Below are 17,559 nucleotides of genomic sequence, written 5' to 3'. Positions count from 1 at the left end.
CCTTAGATTTTTGACGAGCCAGGCAGAGGAGAAAAGTATCCATATGAGTGCTGTTTGCTGCAGAAAAATAAATGTTTCTGATGTAAGAAGAAAGAAGAAGAAAAAAGGGGGTGAGGTAAAAATCTAAGACCAGGGTGGCCTTGTCAAAATAAAATCTCCTTTATTACATTCCTCACACAATATTAGACTTTCTCCTCAATAACTATACAAATTTTGATTAAAGAAACAGTGATAAGTAGGTGCTATTTAGTTAACTGGCACTTGAACTTTCTGGAAAAGCCCCACAACTAAACTTAAATTTGAAGCCGTTGCACAAAAACATTTCAGCAGAAGCTTATCACAAAATATCAAGTGGGTGATTTTAATTTAAAGTGTCAAGCTGAAAAATAATTCCCTTGCATTACTTCCATTGTATGATCTACTTCTGAAGCATCCTATTAGTTCGATTTCAGATTTACAGATTAAAAGTGGAAACTGTTGTGCAGTGCACCCACTGTATTTCACTCTTGATTTTGAAAGGAGGAGCCCCACTACAGTGCAGACGTTTATCTCTGTTTATCCAGATCAGCACAGCAGTGTCTTGTTGCCACAAGAGGGAGTCTTCTGAGTCAAATAATAGCTCCCAAAGGGGTTGACTCTGTATTCTGAACATCTGCTCAAAATTCACATTATCCTGACTCAAGCCCAAGTAATGGGAATATTGATGTTTTGTTTATGTTGTTTTGTTGCATTGCACTGTTAATCAAAGTGACTGACAGAAACTCACTGACACATATTTATCATGACGCCAGCTCATTATTATTTCTCATTATTAGTCATGCAATGGTATTTTTTATTCATACAGCTGGAAAACCATTCCTCGTTTGTTTGACTTTATGGGGCTTACTGTTGTGGTGGAGCCCATCCGGGGAGCCCATACTGGTGGGGCAATGCCCAGTGTTGCAAGCGACAAGCACCAGCCTAGCCCGGGCTACAGGCCTATAAAAGGCCATTTCACTTCGTTCCTTTTAGTTTTCTGTACAACAACTACACGTGTTGAGCTCAGACTGGAAGCCCGTCCCATTCCCTGCATATCCATGCTGGAGGAGGAGGAGGCGTGTAGCCCTTTTGTTACCTGTATTAGAGTACCTGGCTGTTGTAAGTTAGTAACATGGACTGAGGAGAATAGAAACAGCGAGCGATGTACAAATGTTTTAAACAAAACAAAATCTACAGGGTTGGCAGGGCACTACAGTAAGTGCAAGTAGTTTTTTCTACCTGCAAGGCGCAGCAAATGGGAATTGTTAATTAGGCTCTACCGTGAAAGTAAGGACGAATAGGAGGCACTTCCTCCAAGAACTCATTCACCTTTCAAGTCCGACCCTCTCTCAAGTTTCATTTTGGAGTTCTTAGCCACCTTTCAGGTCGTCATCAGCATCTCACCTGTACTGCTGGACCATGGATTTCACACGGTCGAAGATTTCAAAGGCGCTCCAGCTTCATGTTGCGGAAAATAGGCGGTTTACGTGCATCTGGAAGGGTTAGGAAACCTGCCAATGTGAACGGAAAGCGTGACCACTTTATGTTACAGTGCATGGCCTCTGGACAAAGTGGTAACGATCATGCACAAACCCCTCCGAAAGCGGAGTCTCTACGTGTTCCTTTGTTTTGTCATCATATACATCAGACTTGGGTGAGTTTTTATTACCTGTGATTACATGCGTAGACTGTGTTCTTCACATGCGCAAACCTGAAGTTCAAATTCATTGCGACGCCCGCACAATTAAACTCTTTAGTGGAAAGCATCGGCTGCCCTCTGACCTCGGACTATAAGTGATGTGAAAAAATCAGTTTTCAGCAGGTGTGTTTAAAAACGATTTTAATCATTATATCCAAACGCCTGCACATTTGGAAAGTGTCATGCGTAAAAGTGGCAGATCAGGTCTCATGCCAATAGACATCGATTCGTATTCGCTGTCAGAGGGCTATTTAGTTCACCACATGAGACTCCTGCTCCTTTGTCACACAAGATAATTTGAGCCCTTGAGCCGCTGTCTCTGCTCCAGATCCAGCTCTCCCCTGCATACCTTCATTAATAGCGGCAGACTGAGTTGTATTTCCACATTCCATTGCCCAGACTGAGTTTTTACCTGTTTTGCAATACCTCACCTTGATGCATAAACACAGAAGGACTTCTATCTATTCCTTCTCTGCTGTCCCTACCGCAGTGCCTCTCGGGCTTGATCGTGCTTGGATCTCCAGACACACATTAGAATCATGACGAATTCAGTCTCATGAAAATCCATGTGGGACGTTTTTGCTGTTGTTTAGAATTTTTGTCCACGTTGTACATACTTGGGACGCTGACTGTTGTACATTCTCTACTTATGAAATGAATAGTAAAATTAAAACTTGTCTTATTTTGATGGTAACCTCCCTTAAACGTATACTTAAACTATAACTTATAACTATACTACATACTTTAACTTATAATAAGCCCTAGGGACCTAAGGTTTTGCAACAATGCTTGCCTGGCAAATGATGATGCAGTGGAGGGTAAACCCACCAAATCAATATTAGTTTGGTTATTTCAATTTCTCTAACACTATAACAGATTATTCATCAATATTACTAGGCAACTTTTTATGCGCCACTACATTTGCTTTCTTGAATAACTTTAACGGCTCTTGTAGCTACTGATTTCATAGTATTCATAGATTCCTGCAGCTACAATGAACCAAACAAAAAAAAAAGAAAAAAGCGTCAACCCTCCCTATGAGAACCTCATGTGGAGTGAAACGTGTAGCTGACAGATGCTCATATCACATGACAGTAGCTCCAGTATGGGAGGAAAGTCACCGTGTTTACTAAGCCCGAGCAGTTAGCTCATTCCTTCCATCCTTTTGCTCCGGCTAAATCTTTCATGGTACCCTCTTCATTGACAATGACTGGAGCCTGCAGGTGTTGAGTGAGAGTCACGATGCTGAGGCGATAAAAGCCCTCCACTCACTAAGCTCTGCGACAAAATCCCCCCAAGTATTTTATTTCTCTGCTCAGATCCAATCTCGGGCAGCAAGAGTGCTATTTTTTTTATATATACCTTCACCTTTAGCAGTCCTACAATCTGAGGAGATTAGTATACAATTTAAACAGGGTCACAAAATATATATTTTATTTCCTATAAGATTTGAATATTATAGGATGTCGGCCATTAAATACCATCACAGCGCACCAGACAGGCAGACAGAGCAGAAATAATTTAGACGCCTATAGGAATATTATAGTGTTACCACAGGAAATAATAAGGTCACTGAAACTTATATTTTACTACCACAAACATGCTTTACGTCTCTAAGGAAATATTATACGAAAACTTGTTACCAGAGGACATAATACTGTATAGGTCCAATAATATTATATCAGTAGTATAGGAATATCACAGGATATCAGGGGAATTCTTTTCAGCAGGATGGTGACGCTCTATGCTCACTCTCACATAGACACCCATACAGAGATACTATGAGAATCATATCCGTCATATTATAAAAGACTTTTGTGCGTTAATATGACACCAACTTGTTGATTCAGAACGACACATGCTGCCAAAAAAATATGCAGATTTTTTGCACATGGAGCTATGATGATGGTGTGAGGCTGAAGCAGCCAGCGTCTATGTTTGTTTATTTTTGGCTGGATGGTGGGGTGGGGTGGGGTGGTGGTGGAGCGGGGTGTGTGTGTGTGTGTGTGTGTGTGTGGGGGGGGCTGATGATGAATGAAGCCTCCTGCACGTCCAACGGGGATCGGATCAGTGTCACCCTATTGTCCCGTTGTGGCAAAGTGGGCGGATAGCAGTATCTCTCCCTGCCCAATGGCAGGCACGACTCTCATGAGAGTGGAGAGAGGCACTTTTCTGCCATGCAAAATCCCTAAAACCATCATCATTCCGGCTCGGGAACCCACAGTACTGTGTAACTGCCTCCGCCGCTGAGAGATGACAGAGCCAATCTCAGCGCACACACGGCCCTGGGAGCTTGGAGCTGCGTAGAGCCACCGCACCAAAGACAAGGAGGCGCACAGCACCTCTTTTTGATTTTGAGCGAAAGGGACTTAAAACCGGGAATTAAGGGAGTTTTTTTCATCCTGTCCGCGTCGTCTCACTCAGTCCGAACGTGGCCATTTGCTCAATGTCATCATGATCATCTTCTCATCGCGCAGTGTACTGCTGTCAGTCTATTATCCACAGATCTTCCTGATCCTGACGAGTGGCAGCTACCTGTAAGTTTGAGCCAATTAACGGGGTCCTTGATTAACTTCAGAGAGTGCGCGCGCTCATCCTCAGCAACACAAAGACGCACAGGTTTGGTTTTGCTCCGTGCAGCTTTCCTACCGAACAGCGGGCTATATCTCCTTTTTCCTAATCATTAAACGCCGGTTCTGAGATGAAATTCTTTAGTTCTCCGCGTCCACAGATTGGAGATTCATTTTAAGGTGTTTATATTGTGTCACCAGACTGAAATGGCACAGGGAGCAGGCGTAGCAAAAGTTCAACTTACGCAGTAAATGTGATTCGATTCTAGGATATTTTCACACACTTCCTAATGTTGTTGTGCAAGCGTAAAATCCCGTAGAGAATTCTCATCAGTGGAAACATCGCCGGGAAAATGATCCACGTGGGAATAAACTAATTAGGTGAAAACCTGAACCCGCTAATGTGCCGTCTGCTGGCGGATGAGCATGTCTTGTGAGTAAGCAGTGATGGTTTGTATCTAGCTGTCGTATTGCAGATATCTTCAGAAAAACAAAACATTTAGCTAACTGCTACATGGATTCATTTTGGCCACAGAGTGGCAGAGATGTTCAAGACAATTGGATGCTGAGATTTTTCCCTCTGAGGAGAATTTAACACAAAATGGGCCGATTTTACGCATGCGAGCACCGTTAACCTGTCAGAGCGTGTGAAAGATTATCTCTGTGCATTACTTCATCTCTGGTTTATTCTCAGTATTTCGATGTTATCATTTGAATCCACATTTTGAAATATCTGCCTGCAAAATGCACGTGATTGACGCTATAATGCGCTGCGGCTTTGAATTAAACGAGAATTACTCTTGTAGGAGAACACTGGCTTTAAAGCTTCCAAAATAATTACTCACCCATGCTTCCTCGCTCCTTCCTCTGCTGCCCGGAGACCCCAAACCTGATGCTGAAATAGATGTGGTTTTTGGTTTTCTGTTAAAAGTGGACTACACTGCTAAGTATAGTGATGGTTTGCACATTAAAACTACATACCATTGTTTGTTTTGATTATTTAAGTATGTTTTATGTTAAACATTAACCACATATATGTTTTAAGGAGAACATTTAAATATGGATTCAAAATAATGCAATGCCTCAAAGCTACACAAGTAATGTTTTGGCATGTTAAACTATAAAATTTGGAGAGCTGTGGGTGGCAAATGAGCCGTCAGCAAAAGGATCTGACCTTGTAGAGCTTTTGGGCCATTGCACACCTCACACTTCAATATCCAGGAATTTCACACTTAATGTTCCAGTGGCAATAATCTGACCATTTTCACCAAGTTTTGTTAATATCACACTGGCCTAACCAGAGTGTGGCTGCAGATATACTTTAAAACAGATGTAAATAGGATTTTGTTATGAACTAAACACCTTCAGTGCACTGTTCATCTTAAGCTCTTATATTTGTTAATGAGCAGCAAAAGAGGAAAGTCATATTCAGCACTAAAATAGCAGTTAATTTCCTACTCTTGGAAAAAGAAGAGCATTTATTCACTTGACTTATTTAAGTTGTGTCTCAGGCATTTTTGTGAGTGCATTCCTCGGTAGAAGATGCATGCCTGGGAGCTTAATAGTCTGTCAGTTAGGTTCAAAGTGTTCCATGTGATGGAGTAGGTGGCTGTGAGCACACTGTATGCCATGACGTAGACTATAGTTTCTTTTAAGACCAAACTATCCTGTGATGGAATCTCACACTGGTACCAATTTGATGTTTATATTTTTTTATTTAAAGAAATTAATTTATTGTCAGGTCAAATTGGCAGAGGACTCTGTTTCTCTGACATTTAATGACGGATGTTTAGTGTGATGTGTTTTTCTTTCAGTCACGTCACACATTTTGTGATCAACATAACATGGCTTGTAACCCACGTTTTGTCAAAAATAATCTCTAGTGATTAAGGATAAAGATTTGTGTCACCTCTAAGTTTAGAAGTGAAGCTGTAGGTGGCAAACCTCTTGTGTACAACCAGTTTATTGATGTTCGATCAAACATGACATTTTGGAAGAACACACAACACTAATGCGGCCTCCAAATTTCAGAGGTTTTCTTACAAATTTGGATATACACTCTACAGTATATGTGCAAAGCTCAAACTTAGCAAAAATTCATGCCACCTGTTGCTTAGTAATTAACAAAAAAACCTACCGCATCTCTCTATCACAGCTGCGTTAATAGTGATCAATCAAGCACTGCACACATCAATTTATGCATTAGATCATTACTGTAATACCTGATATGTGAAATCATACTCCATCTTTAGTTTAAACTTGACATTTATTGATAGCAACTGCAGCATCGAAACAGACAAATCCTGTTACATTTTCAAGTGTTGTTATAGTTTCTGGTGGCGGTCTATCTGATAGATCTGTGACTGTGGGTGAGCTGTCCCCAAGCTGCTGGCGTACATGCAGAGTATACACTAAACAAACAGAATCGCATTTGTGCACTTTGATGATTTCAGGGATTTAAAAGCTTAGCTCTGGAATTCTCTGTTTGGTGTTTTCTAATGGTTTGGGTTGCCCGTGGTAAACTGTGATTCTGTAAATTAGCAGGTGAATGACGTGAGCAAGAGCCAAGAGGGAAAGTTCTGAGGAGTTCTGTTTGTCAGACTTGAAAACATCAATTTGCTGTTGTATTAGCTTTTAAACAATGCACTGAAATATCAGAGATATAAATGACTCAAATGTATTTTATTGCCTTTGGATTTAAATAAACAAACCAGTTCTATTGACCCTTAACATTCATTATGCAATGAATGACAGTGAATTTCTCCAGTTGCACATTACTTGTCTTAATGAGCCTGACCTTTTGGTTTGTACAGACTACATGTCACTGTTGCCATGAACAACCACATATACAGCAGAGGGTCACAGAGGGCCCGAGGAGTTCAAGCCTGTTTAACAGCAGAGAGAGCAAAGAGGGTCCCAAAGCAGCAGCAGGCCTGAGTGTTTATTGCAGATACTGAATGCACCTGATGCATTTCTTGTTTTCTTAAAGAAGTTTTCATTTTTAGTTGTTTTATATTTTGGAAGTTACAGCATTCACTTGAAAGTATAGTGATTCATATGTTTTGCAGAGCAAAATGAATTATGGTCTTTGTCTCATTAACATCTTGCTAATGGTTCTCGCTCTTTTATTTGTTTATTTTTTAGAAATATACATGTTAACATGTTTATTGTAACTGAAAAAAAATCTTCTTAGTTCAGACACCTTTTGTGATAATTTTTAGAGCAGGGTTTACAAAGTCAACAGCATACATAATGGCTCTTTCCCTTTTATATGCTGTAGTACGTTCCCCTGACTGCACTGAGAAGACCAAGAGAATGTGTGTAGTCCTCAGTCTGGTAACAGATACTCGTCTCGCTGCTGTTAGGATTTATTTGAACTTATGTGTTTGAAATTGAGATTTATGTTTTTCTGTCTTTGTGGGGAAACTTAAGCAACCAGCGGAAAGGGAACGTGATTGTCCGAGAGCGATTTCTAATCAGCGATCATATCTTTGTTCTTAGTCAGGGGTCTCCTACCAAGATCATTGTGAACTAGAATCCACAGAAATTGTTGTCTCTGTTTCTCCTCCACAGTGTTTCTCCCCCTCACCCATTCTTCCATTTCACTCCTCTTACGCTGCCGTTGCTTTTCGCTGACACACAACTTGCCTGCGTTAGTTTGCCCCGTTTGTGGTGAAGCCTTTGGAGGTCGACGTCATACTTCAAAGCTGCCGTTTGCCTCCACGCTCATTTAGGGCTCCCTGTCCCTGACATGTTTGAAAAGTGTGTATCTACATGGTTTCGAGGGCTATAAACAGAGTCGTGGAGAAAGTCAGTGCTTTGTTTAGCTGTAATCTGTTTTGGCTCTCTCAGTGGTTGCAAAACCATCTTTAACATGTGTTTTGATATTATCACATCAAGTGATCAGATATGATGAAGTCTCCCTGAGGAGAACTGAGAAGGAGGTGTGTCATTTGCTATACAGCACATAAATACCCTACAGATTAAGGCGACTGGTGTTGAGAACCCTAAATATTTTCCATGTAAACCAGTCTTAGGATGTGGCTAAAGCAAAAGCAGTCTCTCATGAAATTTATAGGCAACACTTCACACTCTGAATAACTTTCAAACGCATAATTACACAAATCAGAAGGATTTTTTGTTTGTGACATTTGGTTAAAAAGTGAACCCTGCGTCTACATCACAAGACACTGAGCAAGTGTATATACTGTATTTGCGTAAGAGTCAAGTCTGGCAACCACTCACGTCACTATGCTACCTAACAATTAACACAAAACCCCCAACTCATTACTCAAAGTCCCTCCATCCAAACCAGTGTGGAATGGCGTTGTCAATAGTCTAATAAGCATCTTGTTTTCTCTCTCTGGGCCGTTTTAGCAAGTTTCCCTGTATGTTTTTTTTTATGTTTTATGTTGGATTAAGTTTTCAGGTTTTTGATTTACCTCTAATCCATTAAAGAGCAATACTTTCATGCAGTACAGCTTTCACTTCTCTACGGAACGTGCATCAATCACTGGTTAAATTGAATCCTGTTCTGGAGAGTCTCACATAAGTGAGTCAGTCTGACCATCCTCTGCAAGCTCTAACTGAGTCTGTGTTTGTGTGTGTGTGTGTGTGTGTGTGTGTGTGCGTGTGTGTATGCAATCATGCATGCATGTATGCGTGTTGTTGTATCTGTGTGTCCATGTGTATGAATGAATGTGTGTGTGTGTGTGTGTGTGTGTTTCTCTTACTTTGGCAGGGCCCTGTCCTCGGTGGTGGCTCTGGGTGCCAACATCATCTGCAACAAGATTCCCGGGCTGGCACCTCGCCAGCGGGCCATCTGCCAGAGCCGCCCGGACGCCATCATTGTTGTGGGCGAAGGCGCCCAGATGGGCATCAATGAGTGTCAATACCAGTTCCGATATGGACGCTGGAACTGTTCAGCGCTGGGAGAAAGGACAGTCTTTGGTCAGGAGCTGCGAGTAGGTCAGTCTGGGTTCTATCACAGAAGGGAAAGGGCTTGTGTGTGTATTTGTCTATGTGTGCTCCTGTATTGCTGTCCTCAAGAGAACCTTTTTGAGCTTTAGCTGTTGGAGTGAGGATATTTTTTGCAAAATGATGTCATTTCTGCCAGTACTCACTTCTTTAATGAGCAAGTTGTGTTTAGTGTCAAACCTTTGATCTAAGATTGAATTTAGGTTTATGTACATCTAAGGTTAGTTTTGAGGTAATGCTTTGATTTAGGGTTAACTTCTTCTACCCTGCAGGACTCTTTGGTGGGTAGATCATGACGCGCATGTTATGTAGCAGAGTTTTGTTCAAACTCTTAGACATGGCCGGGTTAACCTGTTGACGAAGCCTGGAGCAAAACCGGGCCCCTGTTTTTGTGTGTTGATGAGGTTGTGATCATTTTATTAAACATAGCTCTATTTAGGAATAGCACAAAATAAACTGAAATATCTTCAAATCTGATTTTGACACAAGAAAGGGACACTAAAATAGGTATTAATACAGGACCCGTCTTGATTGATATTATACTTTAGTGGTGCAAATTCTCAGACAAATTTGCAATCAACCAAAACACTAAAAACCCATCAACATGCAGAGAATTCAGAGTTTTTGGATCCCAAATCTTCCAGAAATCCCCAAAATGTCACACTAAATTAAAAGTACATGCATCTTAAGTGATGTACAAGACTTTACATTTGATGTTGCAGCTATAAAAACGGCATCTTGGATATAAATGTCTTCAGCTTGAACGAAATACTGCTTCAATAACACACTGGAACCAGCCGACACCAGAATATACACAATATGAGACACTGTGCAGTACGGAATCGTGTTTTTGTAACTTTGATGGGTAATTTAAGGGTAATATATCAAGGTTCATGAGATTAAGGTTTGGAATGTTGTGTAAGGGATAAAGTCATTGCTTGAGAGTATGAATGTTATCAGTGATAGATCTTCACGTGTGTGTGTGTGTGTGTGTGTGTGCGCGTTGTTCACAGTGGATCATTAAATGAATAATTGAAACACTGAAAACACATTACAAAAAAGGGATTACAACTTGGATGTTGTGGGTATGCAGGATGCAATGCAGAGGACTTTTATCGCTGCCTGTGATCACTGATCATTAACACTGATCACTGTCATTTGGTAACGATAATGCGGTTGACAATGATAATACCAGTGACTTTCCTATTGAAGAGGGAACAGAAGTTACATAATGCGTGTTTCGAGCCATCCTATTGTCTCAGTTTTAAGAAACAGTACAAGAAGAGTATCAAAAATGTGGTACCAGCCCCCGACCCTCTGAGCCCCATGAAATATGGCTCTTTACAAGCCAAACCCAAGCTGCACACATCACACAGTCAAAACTCAAACCAGCAACACACAGTCTTTTTGACTCTCTATTGTATAACCATTCGCGTTGGCATTGCTCAAGAGGACTTCATCTACTGCTGATTCCAGGCCATCTTAGTTGTCCTCTTTTCAATTGTCAATGTTGTATTTCTCCAGCGCACTCTAGTTTCTGTTGAAGTAGGTTCTGCAATGAGCCTGTTGGTTAGCAGCATGCCGACCATTGCTGGCTATGCCAAAGTTATGGAAAAGCTACCGAAAGGCACTAGAGCCTTAATGGGGAAAACGTATGGTTGAAAAATGATATCGCAAATGAGGAGACAGCTAATGGTGTTATTGCAGAGAAGGCTTGTCGAACCAAAATAGATGGATACATCTGTTGTTAATTGGGCAAAATTGGTCCATGTCTGGCTGGTTCATGAGAGTGTGCACATACATGCAGAAAAATACGTTAAGCAGACAAACATTTACATTTACGATGCTTTTGTTTGAGAGACTTGGCATTCTGCAAACCTCTTTTGCATTGCTTTTGTTTTACAGGGACTTTTATATATTTCCTTTCATTTAGAAGATGCTTTGTTGCCATTACGTTGCGGTTGGGCTGTGCATTTAATCCAGTGGCTCTGTTAACAATCACTCCTCTTAAGGAGTAGCTGAATTAGCTCCAGCTCCCTCTCCAAAAGCATTTTTTCTTTGTTGTGAATGTGGCGCTTTCTTTTGTAATGGAGCTCATGTTGTTTTCCTCAAGACTCAACATCCCCTTTCCTCCTCCTTTTGGTCTGTACTTTTATGCCCTTTTGAAGGGCGTAGAGATTTAGGAATGATATTAGGCACTGGTTCATCAGAAGCATCTGTGTGTCTACTCTGCATTTTTGTAGGATTGATGTTTCTGTTTTTAGGTATTATAGTGTTTACCTAAAGTACTTTGTTGTATAAAAATCTACATTTAGGAATTCTAATTCTCACAGTCCTTGTTCTCTAATGTGGAGTTGTAATCATTGTCACTCATCTTTGTGTATTTGTACGTGTATGTGTGTATGTATGTGCTCAATCAGATTGAGGCCATTCAGCCCAACTGGGGCTCATCCACTTTTCGTCTGCGATGCGACATCTCGACCCCATAATGGCATCATCTGAGTTTCATGCTCGCCTTTGCTCTTCTTGTTTGGTTTCCATAGTGGATCTGCACAAGTAAATGCTTCATGTGACCGGGCTGAGCACATCACTGTTGGTGTCCAGTTCTGGTCAGAGAGTGATGACTATTGGGCCTGCCATGATTGTCCAATAATGATGGGACTTGGTGGCCTTCTCAATAAAGTATTCCAACAATGACGTCTTCTTGTAGACCAATGTGGAACTTGATTTTGCTCAGGGTTCCCATGACAGATTTGCTATAAGATATTTTTGATTTAGGTTTTTGATGAATAAAGAAAATAACCAGCGATCAAGCAATTATTTTTCTGCTTTTTTTCTTATTTTTGTTCTACACAATAATCACCATAAATCTGCCCCTCTCTTGTCATATTTGAATCCCACACCAAATAGAAAGAACACATCTGGCAGCGGAACTTGAACTTTCTCAAATACAGTTTTGGGCTACAAATTGTAACGTTCTGTGTGTCATTGGCACCCTCTAATCTCATTCAGTAGCTCTGTTCTTGATAGTTTGTAAAACCTGTAAGAAACTTTGCCTCCTCTTGAATGAGCAAATTCCTGCACTAAGATTAGTCCGCTGTGACAGGGATGCAGGAGCGCCGGGTTCCTCCTCTCTTCTTCAAGTGAATAGATTTATTCCTCCACTCCACGGGGGCAAAAGGGAGGAAATGTTGCATCGTTTGTGCCTCTTGACAGTGTTGGCATATTATGTGGAACCCATGGCTGCACTGAGGCGCACACAGCAGCTCTTTGTCCGTCGGGTTGGTAAACTGTCTAAACAGAGGCTTGTGTACTGGTTTTGTGATCGGGATGTGGGTTCATGGTTTCAGAAGGTGACACTAGTCCTAAAGAGGTTCACGTTTTGTTGCAAAATCAAAAAATCCGTAGTGCTAAATGCATCACTAACTGTAAAATACAAAGTGAGTTCAAGTACATGTTTTACATTTTAATGAGTTCTTTCTATCAGTAAATGCACTGGCAAGTGACAGATCAAAACAAGAACACACCCATTCACACGCAGATATTATTGTGTAATAAATGTGTTATTGATAAACTGTGGTCAAAAGAAAGCCAAAAGTTCAGAGATGAACAATAAATTCACTGGAACGTTAGTTGCACAGAAGTTGTATTGAATTGAATTGAAATGAGAAATCCTTTCACCACTGGGCTTTGCCTCATTCTGGACACATGAAATATGACAAATCTCTTCTGAGCTTCTGTTCAGCTCGCACAGGTATGCTAATGTTACCTGATGAGTGAGTTATGTGAGACTTGTTGCCTGATATTGCATATTTAAAATGAATGAAAAAAATGGATTACTGATCTGATGATTGATTACAACTGCCATACGCTTTAGGACTTGACAGCATATTGGGAGGGACACCACACAGACTCAGACACCCAAACGCAATCACACAGCTCTTGATTACTGATGCTACCGTGATAATCTTTGTGATAGAACAAAGGTCCTTATTTTGGATGTTTTGACCATCATTACTAGAGATTATTATATCTGATATATATGAGCAGTCAGATGATTAAACAAATCACTAGTGTAATCATATTCTAATCCACTTTATTGGAAGAGGAAAAGGTGAAAGCACCTGAAATATTCATCATAATCATCTGCATTATCAACATGCGCACAACCATGGTAATACACCAGAACATTTACGGTGGACAGTGTGGTTTATAATTTCAATACTTTGACTTTTCACTTTCAGATAATATGGTTAAACCAGTGATTGCTCATGTTGGACTTGCTGTGTAGTAATATTGACATGCCAAAATGTCTCAGCAGTTAAGTTCATCAGAAAAATGTATCATAACCAATTATTGCCCAAACTATGAAATTAGACTTGTTGTATTTTTTCCTAATGGAATTGTCACTTAACAGAGCTGACATGGACAGACACGTCGAGATGTTGTTTTACTACCGTTTCTGACTGCCTGGTGATGTGTTCAGGTTCCTCCCTGGGTCAGTGCTCAGCACTTAAAAGAGACCTGTGGGTATAAGAGACATGTCGCACTTCTGTCTTACAGACTCGCTGCACTATTAAAACCAGCCTTGTGTCAACTGTGCCACCAACCATCACTAGCTTTGCTTACCAGAAATGATAGGTGAAGTGTGGCGGCTATTTCAGTTGACTTTCTACAATGACCTGCAGTCAATCAGGCTTGTGTCAAACAGCACAGAGTATTCCCTATAGGCAGGGAGATTATGTCGAGTGGCAGTGTCCTCTAATGTGCCCAGTTACTCATATTAACCACGTGTTTTTGTGTCACAGCAGGAGTGTAGTGATTAAATTTGGAGGGGGAGTCCTGTGTGAAATAGAACACAGTTACGTTTTATTATATATCTAACAAGCTGCTCTACAGCTTCACTGATCTCTTACTAGGCTTACATACACACAGGAAACTAGTTTTTGGGTGAAATCAGGTTAGAACTGAACTGAACCTTTTTGTGGATGAGGTAGCTACTGCTCATCTGTAGGGTTGAATGAGCTCGTCCTGCAGTAACAGTAACATACTGATCAGATCTTTTATGTGCAGTTTGTTAAATGATGATTGTATTAGCTTTTAGATTGTACTTAGAGAGTTCTACTCATTTACAGTTTCACTACTTGACCATTAATTGGCGTTTAAGCCTTTTCCTCTCCGTATATTCAAAATGATTTTTTTGTTAGTACGGGGATACATAATTGTCAAAGTTTAACATTGTGGCTGTTCTGTCCTAAACTTTAACCGAGCGATAAGATATGCCGCGGGATACAGGTGTGTGATTAGCTGTTGCATCTTGAGGCAGTAGGATCAAGCTCTTCTCTGCTGTAGGTAGGAAGGCTGTTGGTTGGGATCTGACAGTGCTCGTTCAGTTTAGCAGTGTCCCACTAGGTCATCGTGGGAGACCACAGACACCACAGCTACTGCAGAACTCCACTGCCAGTTAGACACTGTGGAAAAGTGGACGATTTAGCGTTTTCTCTCAACACCTTATTGTCAAACTGCCATCAGCTCGCACACAATATTTGCAGTTGAGATAGTTTCCAGTGTTTGTTGCTCATGATTGAAGATGTAACCATGTTTTCTGACCATGTCTGTATGTATTATGGAATTTTTTAGCATGGCATGAAATCATGGAATACACCCTTTCAACAAAATGTTCCAATCTGCAAATTCCCACATCATCATAATCAAGTACAGGGGAAAAGCTATTCCCGTTCCGCTCCCATTTAAGTTTTTCATTCAAATCCCCCAAATTATGAACACTAAACCTTTCCCCCCGCTCTGTGATCCAGTCTTAGTTTTGGACTGGAGGGAGGAGATGTCGGCATTTTTTCAAGAACTAAAGATCAGCCGACCGCAAGTCTAATGCATTCTCTCTGTGCTGCCTGCTCTTGGAGGCAGTCTTTCTGTTCTGGAGCTGCTCCATGGTATTACATTCGCTTTCCAAGAGAGCACACATTAATAGTTGGGTTATTGAGCATTACATAGCCAGAGATATCTTCATTCAGCAGAGGTGATTCTGTTTCAAAGGCTGGTCATTTGATATTTATTTTACTCTTCTACTGTCAACAGAAAAGTGTATTCAGTTCAGAAGATGGCTTCTGTTGGCACCTTCCCTGTTGCCTGACACTGCTGAACACAAGACCTCAGGGTAGATTAATTGATGGAAAAAGGAAAGCATCCCCATTCTTGTTGCAGCTCTATCCCTCAACAGTTTCTCTGTTTTGAAAAGAGCATTGGCTCCCTTATTATGCTCTAACTGACAAATTGGAGAACAACACCATAAACTCGCAGTGAGATTTGAAACTGGCAATCTAAGTGCGTCTCTGTTTCCTCTGCAAAAGCAGATTTAGCAGTCCTCCCCTTGTGCCCTGCTATGGTGTTGGCATGAGTTGGTACCTTCAGTCTGTAAAAATGTGGAATGAATTATCCTGCGCTAACAGAAATGGGTGTTATTGAGTGGCTTGTTGCAGTCTATTAAGAAGTAATAATAAAATTAGAGACAAATCCATCAGCGAGTCAGGAGGAAAGGAGGGGGTTTCAGGATAAGAATGGCAAACGTGGTCAATCCTCCAATCATAATACTTGGCCGGGTTTCTGGATGAATCATTCTATTTTAAATATTTCTGTCAAGACTGATCCCATGCCTGTGATTTGTTGGTGCCATTTTATTATGCATATTTAAGTGTGTTCACCCACACGTGAAGTGCATCAAAAGCCCCATGTGGTTTCTGTTACACATCTCTCATAATAAGTTAACGTGTTTTAGATCCAGCGAGTGATCTTTGCCCCATGCCTCAACTTTAACACATACAGTATCAAATGAACACTTTATTGTACTCTTGCAGTTATTCTATTTATTCCACTACATTACTGGACATTTGTACTTTTTCCCTTTTCTATGTTTTGACTTGACTGAAAAAAGCCTTTTCTTGTGTACCATTGACATTCCTTTGGTTAACCACCTGTAATAGAGATGCCCTTCACTTAAAAGGCCTGCTTATGAACACCTTACAGCTCTGTTCAAATTGCAGTGCACTTGATGTCGGCGATTAGAGCTTGAAAATGGACACCTTTCAACGGCTACACTCAGCATCAAAGGCCAACACTGGCTCCCTTGTCAGAAAATGGCCTACTCTGGTTACTCTCTGTTTGACTTTCCAGCCAGTTTGTCACCGTCCTGATTCATGCTTTTCATCTGAAAGAGGTTTCTTGTTGTGCCGGCAGTGAAATATTACAAAAGTTCAATCATGCTGCCTCTGGCTTATTGCACAAGAATATATGCAGCCCTTGAACAGGTGAGCCTTTTTCTGCAGAGGGAATACTGCTGTGTATTATTTTTGATCAGTGGAAAACACCAAGGTTAGAATTTATCTGTTGTTTAAAGAAGACCAGATCAACATGCTTAGGTAGAATTGCAGGCAAGACATTGTTTTATTCATGCTACATTGACACAAAAAGGCTTTTTAAGAAAAGAAGCAAGGAAAAGTCTATTGTGCTCTGTGACCTACATCATACCTCTCTCCCTTTTGCTTTCTCTTCAGTTTACTCTCTCATTCTCTTGCTCTCTCTCTCTCTCTCTCTCTCTCTCTCTCTCTCTCTCTCTCTCTCTTATTTACCTCAGATAGGCACTGACTTGTTGCCCCAAGCTGTGCTTCATGACTAGAAACTCTTTTCTGAGAACAGGATAGGGAAATGGGATAAGAATTGTCTGTCTGAATAGTTACCAAAAACAAATGTAAGCATGGTAAAATGTGGAGGCTTAGGCTGAAGGGAGGCTGGAGAATGGAGGGTGTGTTCATATCTGTATTTTCTCATTCTCCTTTATAGTATCACCTCCCAGTCAGTCCCTCCCTCCCTCCCTCCCTCCCTCCTCCCTCGTCCACCCATCTCCCCTTGGAAGCTCAGAGTGTGGGCGATCCACCTGCCAGGACTGCACGGCTGCAGGGGCCAAACCAGTGTCTAGTCAGATAAAGGATGTTTAAGTCAGCAGGTTCATTGAAAACCACTTGTGTGGAAAGAACTCCCGGACAGGCACGTACTTGATCGGGAGCTGGAGGTGCAGGACTCCTTCGAGTGGAGCTCTCTCTCAGAGGAGGGGAAAGGTCACTACAGACAGATAGAGCCAGACATAAGTCAGTGTTAAGGTCGGTTTTTGTTTCCCAAGTTTAAACAGTGGAGGAGGATAAGTGCAAAGAGGATGTGGTTGATAGAAGTTTTAGGATTTTGGCTTAGTGTTTTACATTCCACACCCTTTTAAAAAAGCTGAAT

At 41.1% G+C, this 17,559-nt stretch overlaps 1 protein-coding gene across 2 annotated transcripts in view; it reads left to right on the top strand.

Annotated features, from left to right (window-relative positions):
* Nucleotides 1-1,022: 1,022 nt before the first annotated feature.
* wnt7bb (wingless-type MMTV integration site family, member 7Bb) overlaps nt 1,023-17,559 on the top strand; it is a 31,747-nt gene continuing 15,210 nt past the window's right edge. Inside the window, exons 1-2 of one of the 2 annotated variants that reach the window (XM_044193881.1) lie at nt 1,023-1,672; nt 9,029-9,255. In XM_044193881.1, the coding sequence (XP_044049816.1) occupies nt 1,602-1,672; nt 9,029-9,255 (298 nt within the window). In that variant the 5' untranslated portion in view covers nt 1,023-1,601. Of the gene's footprint in view, nt 1,673-3,776; nt 4,255-9,028; nt 9,256-17,559 lie in introns of those variants that run through there. The other variant, XM_044193880.1, reaches the window with a different exon arrangement.

The sequence above is a fragment of the Siniperca chuatsi genome, linkage group LG4, assembly GCF_020085105.1.
Source record: "Siniperca chuatsi isolate FFG_IHB_CAS linkage group LG4, ASM2008510v1, whole genome shotgun sequence".
Lineage (NCBI taxonomy): Eukaryota > Metazoa > Chordata > Actinopteri > Centrarchiformes > Sinipercidae > Siniperca > Siniperca chuatsi.
Note: the sequence above shows the minus strand (reverse complement) of the source record. Positions and strands in the feature narration are given on the sequence as shown.